This window comes from Glossina fuscipes, unplaced genomic scaffold (assembly GCF_014805625.2).
Source record: "Glossina fuscipes isolate IAEA_lab_2018 unplaced genomic scaffold, Yale_Gfus_2 116, whole genome shotgun sequence".
NCBI classification, from domain to species: Eukaryota; Metazoa; Arthropoda; class Insecta; order Diptera; family Glossinidae; genus Glossina; species Glossina fuscipes.
In genome coordinates this window covers 1,476,725-1,499,624 of record NW_023998459.1, presented here as the reverse complement: position 1 = coordinate 1,499,624, position 22,900 = coordinate 1,476,725, and the positions used below count along the sequence as shown (strand labels likewise).

General features: G+C 34.9%; 1 protein-coding gene and 1 long non-coding RNA gene across 10 annotated transcripts in view; both read right to left on the bottom strand.

Moving 5' to 3' along the window:
- The window catches only part of LOC119640266 (rho GTPase-activating protein gacF), a 461,105-nt gene that overhangs the window by 387,416 nt on the left and 50,789 nt on the right, over nt 1–22,900 (bottom strand). For 2 of the 8 annotated variants that reach the window (XM_038038169.1, XM_038038170.1), the window contains exon 3: nt 8,971–9,054. The exons of 4 other annotated variants lie outside the window; for them this stretch is intronic. In XM_038038169.1, coding sequence (XP_037894097.1) covers nt 8,971–8,991 — 21 coding nt within the window. In that variant the 5' untranslated portion in view covers nt 8,992–9,054. Of the gene's footprint in view, nt 1–8,919; nt 9,055–16,544; nt 16,954–17,014; nt 17,146–17,204; nt 17,316–18,635; nt 18,719–22,900 lie in introns of those variants that run through there. 2 more of the 8 variants (XR_005247638.1, XM_038038167.1) reach the window with 2 other exon arrangements.
- On the bottom strand, nt 15,034–16,030 carry LOC119640267. 2 transcript variants are annotated; one of them, XR_005247640.1, is made up of 3 exons: nt 15,518–16,030; nt 15,335–15,464; nt 15,034–15,273 (listed from the first exon to the last, which is right to left on the bottom strand). It is a non-coding gene; the product is annotated as an uncharacterized LOC119640267 (long non-coding RNA). The 2 variants fall into 2 exon arrangements; XR_005247639.1 differs by having other exon boundaries at nt 15,335–15,449.

Genomic DNA, 22,900 nt, shown 5'->3' with positions numbered 1-22,900 from the left:
AATATACCAAATTCTCCAGAATCTCCAGCTCTCAACTTTACTCAACAAATCACAAGTGTTAATGAATCCATTCTTTCATCCCTCAATCAACCTTCAATTTCAAATTATTCACCAACGCGCCAACCCGTTGCGCTTCAAATGTACCAAATCACCTAAATACAGATTATTCTGCTGGTAAGAATAAATCATTCACGAAAAAGTCCTATAGTGACCTTCTCGACAGAGACGCTGACATGTCAACTTAACCCTCCCTCCACTCTGCTTACATGTCATTACAATTAAATAAAGTTTTTAAAATTCTACAATGGAACATTAAGGGACTTATTAATAATTTTGATGAACTCCGTACACTCATAAATGATTTTAATCCAACCTTTTTATCGCTTCAAGAAACCCATTGTAGAAGCTCTTTTAATCCTATTCCACCCAAATCATATACTGGATACTTCACGAATGCTGATCAAAATTCATATTCCAAACAAGGAGTAGGTGTTTTTATAAAATCAAGTATACCTCACAAACGCATAAATTTAAGCTCAAATATACAAGCCGTAGCGATACAAATAATATTAAATATAAAATTTACAGTGTTTTCGCTCTATATTCCACCTTCTCAATCGTTTTCTCAGCAAGAACTCTACAGTTTATTCTCCGTACTTTCCCCCCCATTAATTATATGCGGCGATTTCAACAGCTGGAATACCATCTGGGGCTCAACAGTGAACAACACTCGCGGTACTGTTTTAGAAAAGGCCTTTTTTCAAAGCAACCTTTGCGTTTTAAATGATGGAAAACCAACGCACTTCTCAACTCATCATACTTTTCCACATATTGATTTAACATGTTGCTCTCCATCACTTCTTCCTTTGGTGTCCTGGTCTATTTCTGATGATCTACATAATAGTGATCACTTTCCAATCATAACCGATCTTAAACTTTCAACGTCGTCTGCTACTCCAGCAAAACAGGCCAAATTCCTCCTAGATAAAGCGGATTGGATCAATTACTCCAAACAGGTGGAGTCATTTTTGAACTCAAAGCCATTTAACGGAAACTGCAACCATGATGCTGCTATTATGTCTAAATCGATTCGCACGGCTGCTCATCTTTCTATTCCTCAATCCAACACCTCTTTTAAACGAGCTAGGGTTCCATGGTGGAACAACACGCTTTCGTTTTTGAGGAAAAATAAAATGGATCTATGGCACCGCTTTAAGAGATGTCCTGATCAGAATCACTTGTTATTATACAAAAAGGCCAATGCTCTATTCAGGAAGGAATTACGGAAATCAAAGGCACTTAGTTTCGAACTTTTCTCGAGACGAATTCACAGAAATACATCAATGAAAGTTGTCTGGAACAAAATCAACAGACTTAATGGGACTTCAAACCTGAACCAAATTTCTGCCATCTGCACTCCCAATGGAACTTTAACTGACGCAGATGAGATTTCTAATTACTTTGGAAAAGTGTGGTGCGAATACTCCTCTGACAGCAACTTCTCCAGTGCTTTCATTGAAAATAAAAGGACTCCAATATCTCCTTCAAATAATATCGATAGATGTGCCATGTTCCTGGAAAATAGCGTATCTACCTCAGAACTTGGAAGTTGTCTCTCCAATTTGAAGGGGAAGACACCTGGTCTAGACCGCATCTCATACCAAATGATCAGTGCTATGTCTAAGTCTAGTAAAAAGAAATTACTGGACATATATAATACGGTATTTATGACTGGCCATATACCCTACATGTGGAAAATGGCAACAGTTGTTCCAATTCCAAAGTCAAAAAATGTCTCCATCGCATCTGATTATCGCCCAATTTCTCTTTTATCTTGCCTCTCTAAGGTTTTAGACAAGATTATGGCATCTAGATTATCTTGGTCTCTTGAATCCAAGAACCTGATAACAAAGCAACAAGTTGGTTTCAAGCGGGGTGGAGGATGCATCGACGCTCTGTTACATATTGATTATTTCACAAGCAAGGCAATTTCCGAACGAAATCACGTAACAATTCTCTCAATTGATTTCGAAAAAGCATTTGACAGAGTTGGTCTTCATGTTATCTTAAGACTCTTGAAATCATGGAATGTTGGACCCGAATTCTTCAACTACATCAAATCATTCATGTCGCATCGGCGGTTCAAAGTTAGAATCAACAATCATCTTTCTGATTCCTTTCCGCTAATGAATGGCATTCCGCAAGGATCTCCTCTCTCTGTCACGCTTTTCCAGATCGCTTTCAACGAAATTAGCGAAATTCTTTGCCGTGTACCAAGAGTGGAACATTGTCTCTACGCGGACGAAGTATACATTTTTACAAAAGAAAAAGACAACCCGAAAGCAATCAACATCCTCGAATCTATTGCATGTGAGATCTCCACATGGGCAAACTCGTCAGGAGCTATAATCTCTATACAAAAATCAAAAAAATGCACATTTGTCGAAAGCAAATGTGCGATGCAGGAAACCTACTGATGCATATTAACGGCTTACCAGTACTAAATGTGCAGACGCTCCATGTTCTCGGGCTCACGTTTTCAAATAATTATCGTTGGAAAGCACACTGCCTTCGTTTAAAAAACTCCCTTTTAACAAGGGTAAATTTCATACACCATCTGCAATTGACCATTGTTTGTGCATCACAAAGGAATTGAACATTCCCTTAAAAATTTCCCGCTCTTTTGGGTTAAACCTCCCTGGATTTTGAAAGACTGCTCTTTTGACATCTCACTGTCTATGCACAAGAAAGAAGATACTCCAAATTACGTCTTCAGGAATCTAATAGCTGAGAAAACCCAAGTATTGGACAATACTGGTTGGAATCTTTTGTACACAGACGGCTCAAAATCTCCTGGTCTGCCTCCTGCTTGTGCGGTGGTAGATGCTACAGGACGGGTTCTTCTCAACCACATATTTCACGAAAGCACTTCAACTTTCATAACCGAAGCCAGAGCTATCCTTCACGCTGCCAACCTTGCTCATAAAAACAAACTCAAAACCGTCATTGTTACTGACAGTTTGTCTGTATTACAAGCTACCCGGAACCCTTCGACTTCGAGATGGAGCACCATCAACAAATTAAGGAATATAATTACTACACCCGACGGAAAAATTAAAATGTTATGGGTACCAAGTCACATCGGTTTGCTGGGAAATGAGCAGGCTGATCGAGCGGCAAAGTATGCTGCTTCTGCTCCTCTAATTATGGATGATGTCATGGAAAAGTTGGATCTTCAAAGAAACATTGGAAGAAAAGTTAAAGAGAAAATTGCAGAAGGAAATTTACAATACCATCATCAACACTACTCTTGCATTAACCCTCAATTAACTCCACCTCTATATCCAACAAACGTTGAGAAAACCAAGATCCAAACATTTTCGAGAATTCGCCTTGGTCATCCAATTGCAACTCACCAATGGATCCTGAAGAAGTCTTCTCCCCCAATCTGCTGTTGTGGACAAACTCTTACTATAAAGCACATTCTCTGCGACTGCCTCAACTTTTTCTTGGCTAGAAGTATTGCATTTGGAACGATTAACCCTTTGAACATTCTACAATCAACTTCAGAACAGAATATCAATTCAATATTTTACTTTATTAATACTACTAAGCTTTTTATCTAATATCCATTTATTTAAATTAGAGCCGATAGCCTGTGTTGCTAGTGCTCAATGTCTCTTTTTTTAGTCTAAGAATTCAATTCATTAGTCTAAAATTAAAATAACAATAATAATAATAATAATATTTAAAATACAGAACAACCTATTATTATCTACACTTTTAAGAACACAAAAAAAGAACCAATCATATTGATAGAAAAAGCCAATGCGCTTCTATCGAATGTTAAGGATCTATTGATATTCAACCCCTCTGTACACAAGGCAGTAGTCTGTCAAAGTTTGTTTACAAGAAGTAAGGGCGTATGTATCTTGTTACTGATATTCTTAGTGGCTTCTTGTCAATGAGGCCGAGAGTAAAAATAATCTTAAACATGAAACGCAATTTTAAACATTAAAACTTCAATGTCGCTGACAACGATCGCCGCGGTGATTTAACTTTAGAGTTACATAAGAGAGTACGTTTTCAATCGCCGCAACTAGGTTTTTGTGCATGGTCGGTGGGGATGTTTGTTCTCACATCATGGCATTAGTAAACCAGAATTTAAATCGCACCTTTTATTTATGTTCGCCAACCGGTCGAATTCCAAGCTTATATGCAAAGTTTTTCGGAGTGAAAATTATACCGCCAAATAGCACCACAATAGCAGCCAATAGCAAAGCGTTGTTTGTTGCTCTGCTACGTTAATAAAACATTCTCTCACGTTTCGTTATTTACATTTATCTTTTCATTAACTGAAAGTCTCTTGCAGTAAGCTTCTATAATCATTTGGTTTATTTTAATATTTGCGCACAGTGCTCTCGGGTATGGATTTTCATTTTCTATAGCTTAGTCAGTGTAAGTTTAATTATGAGCTGTTCAATCCGCTCAGAGTCGTTTGCAAGAACCTAAATGACGTCTACCACTTATTCTCGTTATCGGACTCTTTAAAGTCCATTAAAGCAACATTGCTTAATACGCGCGATTTACCTTTGTCGTATTTAAACTAGCTTTTATCCTTAAAATGTCGTTACGTTTCGAAAGTGAATTATTGACAATTTATTATCGGTTGTCAGGCTTATGCATGTTTGCGATGGTTTAGGGGTTCATTTGCAATTTAGTCTTGTACCGGTTGTAAGTGTGTCCCTATGCTGATAGTGTACATGCTTTTTTTTCTTTTTCTTTTTTTTTCTTCTTATTTGTTTTATTGTACTTATACTAAATTTTATTATTAATTGATAAAAGTTTTGCATTAAGAGCCAATTGAACTCGACTGTTATTTGTTTAGTTGAGTTTCTAGTATAAGTAGAATTAAAATAAATAAATAAATAAATAAATAAATAAATATTCTTTTACGACATATCAAATCCAGTTTTGTTTTCGTCGACCATGTTATCAAGTGAGTTTGAAAGATTCGTTGCACTAACTTACCAATGTTACAGACCAGCAGTTGTTCTTCTGTTAAAAGGGAAGAAGTAGTGAATAATAACCAATATTTTGAGGGAAATATTGCTATTTGTTTATAATTACAATGTTTCAATTAAATGTTAAACGTACTTATTAATTCAATCCTTTCATATAGATTTAGCAATAAAATACGATTTCGACAAATTTTAGCGTCAACCCGAGCAAGATTGGACAGAAAGGAAGGACTTAAACACCTTATACTGTTTTTTGGCGTGAATATTTACAACTTAACCAATTCTTTTACTTTACTTGTTTAACTGCGTCAGTGGGGTTCACCCCGTGGTCCTTTTTTTAACTTAATTTTTCCTAATTCTTCATTTCTTCAATCAGTAAAAAGGTTTATTCATTTTTAAATCGATCTTTTATCGTTCTTTTTCACATATATATCTTGTTTTCATGTTTCATTCTTTGCTTTACGTATTATATGGTAGAACTGGGTGTCCACTGTTTACTATTTAGTAACTATTTATCCGAAAAACGTCTTAATGCATCATTACCGAAGTCTCAATTACATTTACAGCATTGCCACAGTTCAAACATGTTGCCGTATAATACAATTTACTTTGTACACCCACATTGTGTTGCCAAGTATGACATAATGAAAAACAAGCAATAAAGACATTTATTTTAAAGTTAATGTATATTGATCAAATTTTTTTAGTAGAAAGTGACAAATGATAATTTCCAAATTATGGATTAATTAACAAACAAAAAGGCTTTCGATGGAGACATAACATTTAGGCAGCTTATGAAGTTTAACAAAACGATACCTCGAATTGCAAAATTCCGAGCTAACGATCAAAATTCAAAACCAAGAATTATAAATTTTTTATATTTGTTTACGTTGATTTCTTTATTTTTGGTTGTAAAACCATACGTTTCGCTACTTTTTTTTTTTAAAGCAGTTTACTACAACAATTTGCTGCCGCCTGTTGTGTTTACCATTTGCAAGTTTTTGACAAGAAAATGAAAATGACGCGAATTGATCGCGAATATTGGGAGTTTATTCCTAATCTACTTTGTCTAAAATTATAATTGCATTTTGCTATTGCTCCGTCGTTCCTGCTTCCCCGGCCCGGCCTGTTTTCCAATCCCATTTGAAATTTGTATGTCAAATTGACTCCTTAACGTGAACTTGAAATTCAGATTTTGCAGCGATTGGTTTCGATTGCAGATGATGTCAAACAAATCCTACACGCATGAAATGAATGAAGTGTCCATTTGGCAATTGGACTTTTCCTTTCCACATGAATCCCTCACTAAGTTGCTCGCTAATATCCCTTTTTAGACACTTATTATGTTTCGATCGTTTTGCTTAGTTCATTTCTCATTTTTTACGCATTTCTAATTTATTACACATTTCTAGCTTGAATGGCTTTTCAAGAATTGTCCTATTCTTGCTCTTGCTTCATCACTTTAAACATATTTGATTGGAAGCCATCACTTTTGCGGTAGAAATAGGAAGAATACCCAAAACAGAACTATTATTCAAGAAAATTTTATAATTGATTACAATATATCTAACTGGAAAAGTTGTCGATGTTTTCTTACTAATACTTTCAATGATCAACAAACCTATGCTAGCTCTACATCCACAACAGACGATGTAGATAACTGCATTAGTTTAGATACCGCGAATGTAACAGACGCAGTTTAACGCCCAGTGCCTGAAAAGTTTCCCAAGTCTAATTTGTTTAAAGTTCCCAACCATATTTTGTGCGTAATTAAAATCAGAAATTTTTACAGAAGCCAGTAAAGCTGTTAACGTCAATAAGCCCTCTACATAAACAATCTTCTGTACGCTCTCTTTGTCGAGAGTGAAATTTTCAAATTTCGAAAAGCATTATGCCAGCAAACCATTTTCGAATGATAGCAACCTTCTGAGCACAAAAGGCGATGTTATTCGGCCTCTTAAATATCGATATAGTAAACTCTTTCAAGCTTTTGCCAAAATATTTCTAGAAAATCATAAAGTATTTTGCAACTTAAGGTCTTCCGCGACAAAGTTGATGGCTAATTCAGCGGTAGCAAGACTGAACTTAATACAGTTAGTTTTTGAGAAGCCAGTCCAGAAATTAGAATACGAAATTGATCCCAGAACAAATATTTTACGTGAAACTTGCAGGAATAGGTAATAAATCCAAAAATTCATCTAAAGGAGAAAAACAATCAAAAGCTTTCAAGCAGCGGAAAACCAAGAAATATAATTTTAAAAATTGGACCATTATGCCAAAAAGTAGCAAAGGCTTTTTCAACGCCAAAAACAACTAATCCGATTGATTATTTAGCATAAAATTTGTTTCTAGCATGGCTAACTGGAGTGAAAACCAAACTATTCATTTGGAAGAATATTTTTCCAGAAATGGTTTTTATTAACTTGTCATTAATAACGCATCCAAAAATAGTGCTTAGAAAGTGAAGAAACCAATGGATCGATAAATGTTAACATTGTTTACTGGTTTGGCTGGTTCAAAAATAGGAATAACATCAGCTGGTTTCCAAACGTTGTGAAAATGTTGGAGTTTGATTCATGAGCTAATTACGCATGCAAAAATCGGATTCCTTTATGGGTATAATTTCTTTCTTTCTTTCTTCGGCGTTAGTCATGTACCACACACATAACCCTTGCTTTCTCCTTCCATTTGGTTCGATAATTCAATTATTATTATTGTTAATGTAGCCAGAGAATAAATTGTAAGACTAAAATCTTATCATATCTCATAAACACTCATTACTCTAATCTAAATTTTACATGATTTTGTGCTTATTTATGTTTGTATGATTTTGTTATTGATTGTATCATATTAAACAAACAAATTTGAAATTCGATTCTAACTTTTACATTATTTTGTTCCAAATAAATTCCGGCTGACGAAAGCAATACATACTTCGCAACAAATGGCTTTTAAGATATGCTGTTCAAATAAATGCGAGTTAACTAAAAAATCATAATCAATTCCCAACTGTCAATTTTTGAATTTTGGCAGCTAAAAACACATATTAACGCACATTCACTTCTCATTTCTCTTTTTTCACTCAATGTAAATTATAGCATCTAAACCCATGACGAAAATCATTAGTGAAGGAAAGGACATCCAATATCAACATTGGTCTTTCTTGAAAACTAGCTTTTAGATAAGTGATTACCCTTAGTGCCCCGCCTTTTCTAGCAACAAAAGAGATAAATAAATAAATAAATTTCATTAACTAAATTACTAATATATTAATACTAAATATCGTTCAATAAAACCACTTTGTGTCTGGGTTATTCTTGTTTCTTCCAATTTTTGTATCTTTATTCTGTTCTTTCTCCACAATAACCCTGGTTTTTATGTACTCTTAGTTATTTTGTTTTGTCTATAAAGCAATTATTTATCGTCGCTTATAAAAATTATATGAACTGATGAAGGGATTCATGAAGCTTATTCCACTAATCCCAACATGCAAAAAATCTTGAAAATACTTTATATAGAAGTTGCGAGAAAAATACGGAAAATATATACATACAATAAAGGAAGATACACGACAAAAATTGGATATATAAAATTAATTTTATAAAATTTCGAAGGCATATTGAAAAAGGTACAATCTTTTATACCTATAATAAAGAATGTTGTTGACAAGTGGTTAAAAAGCAAAACGTGAAAGATTCCAGTGAAAATGCAGAAAGAAAAGAAATAAATAAAGAGAAAAGAAAGGTAGAAAGGTTCACAGAGTAATTGTGTGTTGAGCGATGGAAACAGAAGACTTTCCAGAATTTGCACTGAAATTTACTGTGTTCGTCTAAAGTGAATTGTAGCACATGATAGAGAGAATAACAGCGTATTCGGTTTTGCTAACAATTGTCTTTACTTTTACAAAATTGAATATAATATTCAATATCTCCTCTAGGTCCGACAATACCTGCGAATACCAGAACGTCATCCGTCATGTTACGAGTATCCGGCCTGGCTGAATTGATGAAAGCGGCACCCGTGGTGAATGACCCTGTATATGAAATATAAGAAATTATAATAATATAAAGATGTATTACTTTGTTGCTTTGTTATATATTTATTGTATGTATATTTCTTATGTATTTTTCTCTTTTATTTTTTTTCTCTACTTGGCTTCCTTATGTTAAATAAAATACTACTTTATATTAAATAATATATCAGTCAATTTTAAAATGTTCAATAACTAAACTGCATCGGTTTTCTGACAGTTTAATGAAATTGCGTAAATCTTGGTTTTTACTTCTTGCTACGAATTCTGGAATAGCTATTAGAGCTATATCAAAAGCTGGATATTGAAAGGAAGATAAAAGGTTCTAATTGTGGCGATTTTGCGACAGTGAATGTTGATGGTTCTCCTGACCAGAAGGCTCGCTTAGAAAAATAATAAAAAAATTTGAGAGCAATATTTGAAAGCAGTGCAGCGAAAAGAAATTATGTAAGAAGGGGATGGAAATCAGGTAGCGAAGTATAAATCTGACGTCTGTCTGGGGTATAAAAGTAAACGAAAATATATAAAGCGGAAGAACACTACAGGAATTTTTGCAATAAAAGTGAACGAGAATATATAAATCGACAGAACACTATACGAAATTTCGCAATAAAAGTAAACGAATATATATAAATGGAAAGAACACTATACGAGTTTCTGCAATAAAAGTAAACGAAAATAGATAAATCGAAAGAACGCTACACATATTTTTGCAGATCGCCGATAAGGTAGGCAGAATATTTTCCCGGAGTTTATATATAACGTTGGAATTAGGAACGCGAAGAGAAAGTGGAAAGTTACTCTAAGCGAAAGTGACGCTTTTTCAATCCTTCTCAATTGTCACCAAATTCAGACTCGCTTTTTCAATCCTTCTCAATTGTCACCAAATTCGGACTCGCTTTTTCCATGCAACAGGTTGTCATCAAAATCAGATTCACTCTTTCAATTCTTTCTCAATTGTCACCAAATTCAGACTCGCTCTTTCAATCCTTCTCAATTGTTACCAAATTCGGACTCGTTTTTTCAATGCAACAGGTTGTCACCAAATTCAGACTCGCTCTTTCAGTTCTTTCTCAATTGTCACCAAATTCAGACTCGCTTTTTCAATGCAACAGGTTGTCTCAATTTAATGACAATTGAGAAAGAATTGAAAGAGCGAAAAAAAAACTGCTTCAAAAATTTCGCTCACCCCTTGTTCGGATTAAGTGCGACAAGTTGATTTACTTATTCAGCTGCAATTGTCAAAAAAGGTTATGAAGAACTTTTTTGGAACATTCTTTCGTGGAATACGCTTGATGCCTCTAAGGCCTCTAAGCAGTAACCGTTTGTGTGCGTTTTCAACAGATAGGGCAGCAGCAGTTGTGCGTGCGAGACCAACGAGTGAAGGTAATTGTTAAAAATGTGTTTAAATGCAAAGCAAGAGGTGCTGCACTCTAAATATTGATCAGCTTCGATTGGTTAAACGTAATAACGCGAACTTGGGTGAAAATCAGAAAACAAAGAGAAAAGAAGATGAAAATCGGCTTTGGGGCAGTGTCAACTTCACTAAAAGAAAGAAAGCAAGGCGGGAATGACTTGTTGGAAAAAAACATTTAAAAACTTTCTATAAAGCGTTTGAAGATGTAATGAATACATTTTATTTCTTGTAAAAATATCTTGGATTAATATTGCATTTGATTTAATGAAAGCAAACAAAGACACTAACATTCCTACGAAAACTGACTATGTAAGAAAAAATTCAAGTCCGATATCACACGGTAAACTGGAATCTCGTGGAATGTTTTGTTAAGAGCTTGGAAGCTCGAGATTTTTAATATATATATATAAAGGAAAAAAAGTAAAATCCACGTAAAAATTAACCACCAGCTGCGCTTGGAAGTATTTCAAAAATATTCAAAGGTCGTAAAAGGAAAAAACTGAGAAATTCCAGGGATACCAGTCACCGCAGTCCTACGAAGGAAAGGTGATGGTTGAGTAATCAATAACAACCGAAGAGAAATGCGTATTTAGGAATTAAAAAATTGCATTAACAAACAAAAAAGAAGAAATTGCAGATATGGAAAGCTACGTATGAACGCTACGGCGAAATCAATCAATTTAATGAGCGATATATCCTGAACAATTCTTAACGGAAGTGTATGAGCCAAGTTAATTACCCTTGTTTCAAAACCTACAGAACCAACCAAGTGAGCATTAACAATGTTCTTCCGAAAAGAACACCGAATTATTGGCCGTTCATTTGTGGGATGAACCATCGCTCCCTTGACAAGAGGATTCCTACTGTTCCGTGGAATCGCCTAATTTAAAGGTTTCAGCGAAAGCGACCAAAGTAAGCATAAATTTAAATGGCGCGTCCCGCAACTGCACCGGGAGGAATAATTATTGTTAACCATCAAAAAGTTCGAAATCAATCAAATCAAGTGCAGAATAATGAAATCTAAAAACTTGGTTCAGGCGATATAAGTGTGAGTGGTGTAAAATTTATAACCTCCTTCACTTTCATGCTCGCTCCGGATAAAAGTGAAGGTAGAGCTGAGATGCCCAGATATCGGGTAAGTAATGAGTTCTGCTCTTGTTCAAATTCGTGATCAACAGGCCGAGGGGTAGAAAAGTGGGACTCTCATTATGTAACGAGAGGGCAACGTCTGTAGAAACCGATGGTTGCTCGAACGCAGTTGTTTTAATTTTGGTTCACTAGGAAATCCGCAGGATTATTTATGGACGGCAATCTCATAGATATGAAAAATTGAATTTTCGGAGAAATACTTCGCAAAACAATTCTGTATAATTACAAACTCTTCTCTGCTAGACCACGAAATGCACAGTTGCCAAGGCTAACGAGATAGCGTAGGTCTAGGTGTAAGATTCTTGAACAGCGATGAGCTCATTCTGAAGACTAACTTGTAAGAGAAAGGCCTCCCTGAATGGTCTCATAGTGTTTTTACATATTTGAAAAATAGTGGGATGTAGCGTACATAAGTCCATTTTTTTTCTTACGAAATTGAAATATATTGGCTTAGTCCATCACCACTCAACAACCCAAAAATCTTTTTCTAGATGCTCGAACTTCTATGACAACCGTATAGTGACGCTCTTTGGATGGACGCTGACCTATGGATTGTATTGCTTTAGTTGATGTTAGAAGGAAATAAAAAATACTAAAAGGACTTAGTTTTCAAAAAATACATTGAAAAAAATGTTAGATTTTACTGGAGCACTGCAATTAACCGATTTGGATGATTTCATAAGACCATTCCAATTAAGCTTTTTAGTTTCATCAATAATAAAAATACTACGAATTTCTGCATCTTTGAAGGGATATTTATGGTCTGGGAATTTATGGTCGGGGATATTTATAATTTACCAAATTTAATATTGTCGCACAGTGAGGGCGAAATTCAAAAAACTGTACCGTTCTGACAAATCATATACATTATTTCTCATGGTCGGGGATGTTTGCATTGTCGGGAAAATTTTTCATGGTCGGGGAAGTTTTTCATGGTCGAGGATTTGCATTTTTTGAAAGCAACTCTGTGCGTTTCTGTGCTCTCTCCATTCTGAACATAAGGGAATTCTGTTTAAGAAGCGATGTAAAAGGAAAAATCAGATGACGGTTCTTAGCCGTTTTAGCGGAAATTCAAGTCAATGCAATTCAATTAGTTTCAACGAAGCCATTTCGCAAATATGCAATCATGTTGTAAGAAGTGATTAATTGTGATATTGTGATGGGAAGCAAAAGCAGTGGGGTGCGGTGGCTTCTAAATTTCCAATTTGACAATAACAATAAAAATTATCTGAAAATCCACTTATCTGTTGGGAACTCATTTGTTTTTCCTGCTCTTCCTCAGATATCAACAATATCGACCCCTTTTCATTCAACGACTTCTTTTTAGTTTTACATTCTAACACAAAACGGTCCGCCATGTTCAGGGCTCGCTCAGGGCAAAGCCGTTTTACGCTGCTTAAAGCTATCGGCGTAAGCCCAACATATATGCTTTGTTCGTCATCCTTGCCAAAAACTCTACATTTATTTCACCTACTAGTAATTTCAACATACAATTATGCATTGAACGTCTACAAATATCACTATCACTTTTTTATTGTAAAAATTAGACCAAAGAACACGACACAAAGAAAAAAAAAGAAAAAAATTAAACTGTAACGTAAGAGGTAAATTACAGCAGAATGTATAAAATAAATATTAACCTCCACGATATGTAAAAACGGACGTGAAAACACTCACAAAATAATAATTATATTTAAAATCAAGTAAGTAAAGTAGTGGATATCAGTTAGTTACCCAAACTAATCGTAATTTTCATTAAAGCTCAGGCTTCGTGTTCACACTAAGCGTTTTCTACTTTGACAAGTCCTTGATCAAGCCAAGTCTCTTCCAGTCCAAATAGTATTCTAAAAAGAAAAAGTGGCAAATACTTCGTTCTCCAATGAATACGATGGAAGCGAAGTCAATGGAGAACAAAAGACTACCTCCTAGAAATACACGCTTATGTATCCACTCCTATTTTCCCTCGCGCTGCCGGCCCAACGATGTTTTTTGACAATGACATAAGCAAAGCCAAGATTGAGTGAGACTATTTTGTTCCTAGTGCAGAAATAATTGCTCAGCGGAGAGTCAGACAACGGGAATCTTTCCACTGCACATAGCAGGGGTATGCATCGTCACGCAGACTTCTGCAATAATCAATCAGCTACTTTGAAGGTCCAAAATTATCACAGGTCTGCGTGTTATTTAGGGGAAGACACTTCCCCTTGGATATTGGAAAATTTGCATAGCCATCCATGACGTGTGTATAATCCGAACGCAAGAGTAACTAAATTCCAACGGTATTTCCGAATAACCGAAAGCATTATTTTTTCACTTATTTATATATTTAATATTTAAACGGGGAGTCTGATACAGAATCTCGATGAAGTCAAGTATGTTTAAATGGAGAAATGAATTAATTATTTTTTCCAGTTAAAGAGAAAAAAGTTTTTCATTGGCAAAAAGAGTCGTTGACAAGATAATGGAGGTAAAGGTCTCTGAAAGTTATAAAACAAAAAAAAACAAAATTTTAATTCGCATATACGTACATACACAAATGTCGACCTAAAACTTTTAAATATTTCATGAATTCTTGATAATTTACTGTAATATTGTGCTAAATTTATACACAAAAGTAATACCAAACTATTATCGATAGAAATATGTGAACATCAAGAAATTGGGTTTAATGGTAGTCTAGAAGAGAACAAATCATAGTAAAAAAAAAACAAGGAGTGAACAGTCTGATTTTTTTTTTTTGCACCTCGGGAGGAATACATGTGCTGCAGTATACCAAAGAAAGCGCCATGTGAGGAAGGGAAGGAAGAAGAAAATCACACCAAGTAAAAAATCTGTCGAAAGGAGTAATTAATTAAACAAAATTAAACGAAAACTTAAAAAAAAAAATTTGTATGTATATATAAAAAAAAATGATGTCCCTCATGACATTTATGAAGTAGAAGAGAAAGTTTCGTGAGGATGGGATAAGTAAGGACGGCGACTTAACGGACCAACAAATACATAGACACAGACCAACGGATAGGGGAACAATTCCGACGGACCATAGGAGTGTTATGTGACGTCACAACATGAGTGATCCCGATATGTTGGAAATTAGTCATAATTTATTTTTGTAAATGTAGCTGGACTAGGCAGGCGGCACAAAATGTTGCCGCAGCTCCATATTAATGCATTACGAGATTTTCAATAAAAATGAAGCTTAACAGTTGTGTTATAATATGTTATTATTGATTAATTCATATAAACGTCATCGTCATATCAAATTTTCTTCTTTTTCTTGTATGATCATACAAGAACAAATAAAAAGATTATCCAATATATAAATAGTTTTACTTTCAGTATTTATTTAACCTTTATAAATTTTTGTGCGAGTTATAAGTTTAAAAATTATTAATATTTTAAGATTGTTACATTTATAAATTGTGTCGGCCGTCCTCTAACTGGTTGACTCCACTGCGTCTATCATGGTGCCTCCACACAAACTTCAACACCATCATCTTTATAGATCGCCTGGAGTGCTGTAGAATTCAAATAATCTCCTGTCACTTTGTAATGGAGGCAAATGTGGTAAAGAGCTACACCATCTTTTGCGAGTCTTCGAAGCTTCTTTGGGCTATAGCAGCTCTTTCGTTTTCCGTGTGGAATACGCCAGCGACCTATATAAATGATCAAAAGCTATAGTTAAATTTTCGAAATACTAAATACTGTAATATTAACCTTTTTATTCACCAATGCCAAATTTACTTTGCTATGACGTGGCGCTAGAGGGTCGCGGATGTCATTGTTCTCCTCTTCAATGAACGCGCACGAAAGAAAGTTGTGATACATTGGGCTGGAAATGTACAGACTGGTGATCATTGCTTAATTTTGCTCGATTTAAAAAAAAAAAAATTTGCTTACCTTCATCAAAATTTCTTCTTTGTTCACAATTCACAAATGTAATAGGACGAACCATCCATTTCATCACATATTTTTCACCGGATTCAAGACTAGTGATTTGGGAAAAGGGTAAAGTACTTTGGCCAGGCATGGCCTCATCAAAAATATATGGGATAAATAGTCCGCCATGTGCGAGAATACTCAATCTCTTCTGCCCAAGGTCAGAAAAATAGACTACAAGAAGAGTGGAGTAATATCCCTGTTTCCTACACAAGAAAACTTATACAAAATATGTCAAAACGTTTATATGACGTTGTTAAGCAAAAGGGATGCCCCAGAAAATATCAACTTTTAATAATATTCTGTGTTTTTCTTCGTACATTTCCTGGTATGAAAAAAAGCCAATATTGATGACGCGATTGTCTTATCTACTGGAATAGTGGTTGGTTTTTTATACATATTAAAATGTATTCCCTGGTAGTACGAAATAGTGAAATATATTGTTATATTTAGACAAAAGTCTAGGTTTAATACTCGTTTATTTTTTGTCGAGCGAAAAAACCCAATATTAATGATACTCACTATATGTAACATATGAGCAATCGACTACATATATACACAGCGTGGGTATGTAGTTGTTTTCATGTAGACTTTCAGTTCGCTTTCTTTTCTAACAAGCGTCTTTTATCAAAAAATAAGACCAATAATATATTTAACAAATATAACAAATTAACAATAATATATTTAAAAAATCTTATGGGTTTTTGTGGATTTTAAACCGCCTTCTTCTTGCTTTGAAAACTCACTCTTAATAATTTCGTATTTTTTCGTTTTGTTTTATTACGCCTATTCACATTAGAAGTAATCACGTCAGCTGACGATTGTCGCCTTGTCGTTTTTGGCCGACAATTCATTATCGCCAAGAGGCTAGTCAGGTACCATTGTCCCCAACTTTCCAATGCTTCCCGTCAAATTTTCCATTACAATACACTAATAATTGAGGCATAAAAAATGAGAGCCAAGTCGTTCTATTTGTAGAAACAAACTCGTAATGGTACGCGTTGACAAGTATGCAAAATGAAATGAAAAAAAAATTATATTAAATTTGTGTTAGATTATATGATAAATGAATTTGAATGTTGAAAAGAACATCCTCGTTTTGCTAGAAATTTACGTTTAACTGCTGCGGATTATTAAAGAAGAAGATCTATTATATAAAAAGGTCTTTCATTCAAAATCGGAAGTCATACTTTAAATATTTGTTTAATTTTTATGTAAACTTTTATGCGAGTTATAACCTTAAAAATTATTTATATTTCAGGAGTCGGAGTATTGAAATAATCTCCTTCCACTTTACAGTGGACGCACATGTTGTGTAACGGTATACAACCTTATCCGAGTCTTCACAGCGCCTTTGATTTGTAGCGCCTCCTCTACTCCTCCTTTATGTCTCCGACCTAGAGAAATGTTGGAAAACTATAATTAGAATTTCGAAATACTAAATATTGTAGTGCTAACCTTTACATACAACAATGCATCTTTGCATAATGTTGGTCATCTTGCAATCGATTTCGTTGAGCTTTTTTTGGGGGTCCGCCGAAGTTTAGTAAGATGTCTTCAGCCAAGGCTTTAGGGGTATCCACCATAACCTGATAAAAAACTTAGAAAGATGTAGGTTTTGGAGCATTAATTTTTCTTTACAGCTTACTGTCAATTGGTATTTCAGTAAGTTCATCCATTGGAGCGCATCATTAACCATGGGAATCATGGGAAGAAAATTTGGAATTGACTGCCATAATTTCCTTTTCATGCTGGTCATCTAGAAAGAAATGCTTACGTATATTTACACAAAAACTACTTGCTAATAAACAAATATTAGTTTGGGGAAAAAGAAATCCATTATTTTTTCGGTAGATGGTTGCACTGATAGATTTCTCGTAGAGTATCGATCAAACAATTTCAGATTTATGCTCGTTGGAAAGGTGACATTTCGCAGTAAAAAAAATTCTTTTGCTGTTTTTTGTTTGGTGCATTCAGTTGTGAGTTACAGCGTGTTAAAAATGGAAGTGAACAAAGAGAAAATTCGGTACATTTTACAGTTTTTCTTTGACAAAGGCGAAAATGCAAGCCAGGCGGTTAAAATTGTGAATGGTGTTTATGGTTCCGATACTGTAACAGCCAATTATGTGCAATTTTGGTTTCGTAGATTCCGTTCAGGAATTTTTGATTTTAAAGATGCACATCGCACAGGTAGGCCGGTCGTCGAAAATGTCGATAAAATCGGAGAAATGATCGAAGTTAGCAGTCGTAACATCGCCCAGGAGCTAAAAATCGACCATAAAACAGTTTTAAACCATTTACACAAAGCTGGATTCAAAAAGAAGCTCGATGTTTGGGTGCCACACCAATTAACAGAAAAAAACATGATGGATCGAATTTCCAACTGCGAAGCCTTGGCCTTGGCTTGAGATAGATCCATTTTTTAAACGGATGGTGACTAAAAATGAGAAATGGATCACATACGATAACCCTGTGCGAAAACGATCGTTGTCAAAGAGCGGTGAAGCACCTCAAACGGCCAGGAAGGTTTTGCTATGCATTTGGTGGGACCGGAAAGGGGATTATTTATTATGAGTTGCTTCCATATGGCCAAACGCTAAATTCTGATCTCCACTGTCAACAACTGGACCGTTTGAAGATAGCGATTGACCAGAAACGGCCAGAATTGGCCAACAGGAGAGGTGTCGTTTTCCACCAGGACAACGCTAAGCCACACACATCTACAGTGACTCGCTAAAAACTTCGGGAGCTTGGTTGGGAAGTTTTAATGCATCCGCCATACAGTCCGGACTTAGCACCAAGCGATTATCATCTTTTTCTTGCATTGCAAAATTTCTTTAATGATAAAAAATTGGAATCTAGGGAGGATTGTGAAAATCGACTACTAGAGTTTTTTGCAAATAGAGACCAGGACTTCTATGAGAGAGGCATTTTAAAGTTACCTTTAAAATGGCAACAAATCATACAACAAAATGGTGCATATTTGACCCAAATCGGACAATCCGAAGCATGTTAAATAAAGTCCTGAAATTCATATAATGGATTTCTTTTTCCCCAAACTAATATTTAGATTACTTACTGCCATTCCGTTTAGGTGTGTGTGTTACTTTCCCATTAATGAAAATTGCTTCATTTTACACCATCCATGAAGACGTTCATTCGCTGTAATATATAGAAAAATATTATATTGGTCGTTTATTGTCAAAATTCAATTACTTACTTAATACCAAATTTTTGGTTAAACCTTAGTGTCTGCAATTACTGTCCATTGTTTCAGACCGCCCAAAGTTTTATTTCTGAATCTTTTAACTACACTTGTACCAAACTGTTTTTTCTTTTTGTTCATAATTTACACAAATTCGCAAGTTTAAATTTGGAATTTTCAAAAGAAAATAAAAATCGATTCTCTAACAGCTCTTTATATTTTTTCTTTACAGCCGTTTTTCTACAAACGCCACTTTAAAAGAGAGATTTGTGATAACTCTTCTTCATTTATATTCAATGCTAATGCACATTTGTTCTCAGCGACAGCAATTTTATTGTCTTCAGTGAGCATTTTTAATGACCATCACCCGCAAAGTTGCTTAGATGATTAGATTTTATTGGTGAATGTCGCCTGCATGATTACCTCCCAGTATTAGCTATGCATATACACAAAGCTTTTTTATAAATTTGTCTAATAACAGTGTTTTCCCATTGCTACAAGATTTCCAAAAATCTGTATCTCTTTTTTCTTTATCAGCAATTTTTCTTTTTCTATAACTGTCTTTTATTTGAAACTCTTGCCCTTCCTAATGACCAAAATGACCATTATTTTGATAAGTACTTCGAAGTAAACGTACGGCTAAACGAGAAAAGTTTTATTGGATTTATACACACGCGCAGCCAATGTAGCTTAATATGAAACTTAGCCGCTGAAAATATAAACGCAAAATTTGAATGGTGTTATATGCATATATAAATCGAAAGTGCTGGGGTATGTGTTTCAGAGGTCAAAAAAATATATTTTGACTATGTTATATTTTGCCATAAATGAAATATTATCTACCGATTTCCCGCTTAGACAAGACAATAAAAATCTTAAATTAATTATGGATAAAGATGTCGTCATCATTGAAAGCATGACAAACGCATGTGAAGAGAAATTAAGAGAATCATTTTAAATGCGACCATCTCTCTGTAAAATGTGAAATCATTGCTTTAGATGTAACTCAGAAATTGAATGCTTTTACGAAAGAAAACGAATGTTTTTTCCCAAACGGATTTATTTTATTTTACTTTTTTTTATTTACTTGAACATTACTGAACTAAAATAAATGAACAGTCGCATTCAATTGACTCTTAGAAGTAAATCTTGTACTAATTAATATTAAAAACTAGTGTCATTTACGCAAGGGGAGGTAAAGAAAAAAAATATAACAGTAATAACTGAGTTGTAGTGTGACTGCATACAGTTGCAAGTGTGCGTCCACTTGAAGTGTGTTACCAATCAAAATAGTAAGCAAAACTTAATAAAATAAAACAAGAAATTATGACAAGTTTCAAATCCCTTCGAATTGTATGTACCAACACCCCAAATTGTAAATTTACAATTATGCTGATCACAAAATTAAGTAAGATGTACGTAAACATAAGTAGAAAACTAAGAAGCTAGAAAATAAGTATAAATAAGAGATGAGAAATAAAGAAAGAATCATTCTTGATCTGAACAATACGAACAGCGTTTCAATCGCAAATATTTAATCAGGGACTTTTTTAGGCGATTAACTTGGCAAGAGGAATGAAGAATTAGCGCATTGCAGTCGGGCAAAATACGCTACACCCACAAGGAATCCTCCGCAGGCTCTATAAGAGGAGACTTTGCGAACACATATTCTATTACGTATTCGTACTACCGAGACGAGGTTATTAATGTATAAATAATGTATTAAATTCATATGATACGATGAGGAAGTTAGACGGAACCTTGAGTGATCTGTTACGCAGGTAAAAGCGTATCCATTTCACTAAGTGGAAAGCGAAGCATAAAGTTTGAGCATCAATAAGTTATGGTTAACTAAGTCAAGTGCTTTACCAAAATCAGTATGTACGATATCCGCGTGAGAACCACTAAAAAAATCTTAAAACCATGGCAAGTAAACTCTAAAGATTCGTGGCAATAAATTTTCCTTTCTGAAAGCCATGCTGGAAGAGAAGATTTAATAGAAAAAACTAGACGCTTAGTAACAATTCGCTCAAACAATTTAGATAAGACACTCAACTTGGCGATACCTCTCCACGCTAGCTCTCTACGTTAAATCTATATTCACATTTGTAAAGTGGAATAAGGAAAATGCTCTTCCAACACAAAGGGAAAAAACTTGATTTCAAAGATTGATTAAAAATTGAAGTAACACCACATAGCTCGACAGAGCATGTTTCAAGTATACATGATGGAATCTCATCAGGTCCAGGCGCAGAACTATATTTTAAAGACCTTAAAACACGTAAAACGTAATTATCTAAAATGTGAGAAATCAAAACCAATACAATTTCTTTTTCCTGTCTTCTTACTTTTTATCTTCATACGCGTTTAAAGAATAGCTAATTATAAAGTGTTTAAATTAATTGAATTACATTGATCTTTTTGTCATAATATTCGTTTTGGTTTTTGTGATCAGCACTTGCTGCTCTCCGTAATATGTCTCTTTCTTGTTTTTACTTTTTTTGCGTGTTTACGGTTTTTCTCACTAAGCAGGAGCAGCTTGCTCTTTATTTACTGTGTTCTTACTAGTGCGACGTTTACGTCTGATTCGAGAGACCATTTTTGTGTGCGATGCTAGCCTTTTTTCCACAATTTCTTCCTCTGCTGTCTTTAATCTCTTGCCTGTTACTTTTTGACAAGGAGTGTTTTTTAAATTATGTCGAACAAAAACAGGTACTGTATCTGCACGTTTCATTACACATTAGCTGTGCGAATGCTTTTGTCATGCGAAGTCTGCAGGTATCAAAGGCATTGCTACAGATGCAGTCCTTGATCCTTCGAGGGATTCACATTGGTCATGTCCCGACTGCAGGAAGCGGGATGTTAACGTTTGTCAGCTGTTCACGAAGACAAAGATTGGGATTTCTGAACAATGCATTACCTTGTGTGGGAAATTTAAAAAATCAACGCATTGTTCAATGAGTGTCGACTTGTGGTGTAGCGTGTGATAATTCACCTCCGCCTTCGCCTAAATCTGGTTCGTCGACTGATGTTAGTGATCCATCCTTTCCCTACCGTTTCCGCTATCGTTGAGTTAGCCGCTAATAAGAAAAAACTAAATAAGTTTGGAGGTCTCCTTCGTTCTAGGTGTGTTGAAATGGCTAGAGTATCTCCTCCCAATGTAGTCCAGGCTGTGTACATCGCCAAAAAATATTAATAAAAGTAACCAATGCGCCTCTCCCCCTGGCTGTTCCTGTGGTAAATATTACAAAAATAGGAAAAACAAAGTTTTCAAAATAAAAGTTGTTCTGCTTATGATTATTTTGCCTCTTCTACATCAAGGAATAAATTTAATTAACTCAATCACCAATATTATTGCAGATACCTTCAGTTTGTTAAATCCTCTCTGTTTGCTAATCCTCAATACTTTATTAAGTCCGTTAATTCCAAAAGAAAAATCTCCATAAATCCCTCGCATCTTTCTTTTAATGGCTCTGAGTCCTCAGAGGATGTAGAAACAACAAATCTCTTTGCGGAATACTTCCGACAAAACTTTTCGACTGCTAATTTCAATTTATCAGCAAACTATCGATATCCGATTACTAATTTGGTTTTAATTCCTAATTTGGTCATTTCTGAAACTGACAATTTTGAAGGGTTGAGCTCCCTACCTTCACCTGATTTAATTCTATCATATGTATCTTGTGCTGGCCAGCTATGCGGTGTTATCGCAAAGATTTTTAACAAGTCCTTGAATTAAGGTACTTTCCCTTTGCTTTGGAAACTTTTTTCCTTATTCCTTCTCACAAAAGTGGAAGTAGACAATTTGTAGATGCATTACCAAGTTGAGTGCCTTGGCTTGGTTAACCATAACTTAATTAACTTTAATCTCCAAGCCTCTGGTTTCCCTTTCTATTTAGTGAAAAGCATAAGCTCGTATCTGCACACTAGATCATTCAGGGTTTTGTTTAAATTCATCACCTCGGATGAATTTCGCGTGACGTATGGCGTACCACAAGGCAGCTGCTTAGGTCCCATACATTAATGATCTCCCATCGGTGAATTCCAGCCAGATGTTAATAAGCTGATGATGTGAAACTGGTTTCTTCTTCTCCGCAGAATCGCAATCACATCAGCTACATAGTGACTTGAATAATTTG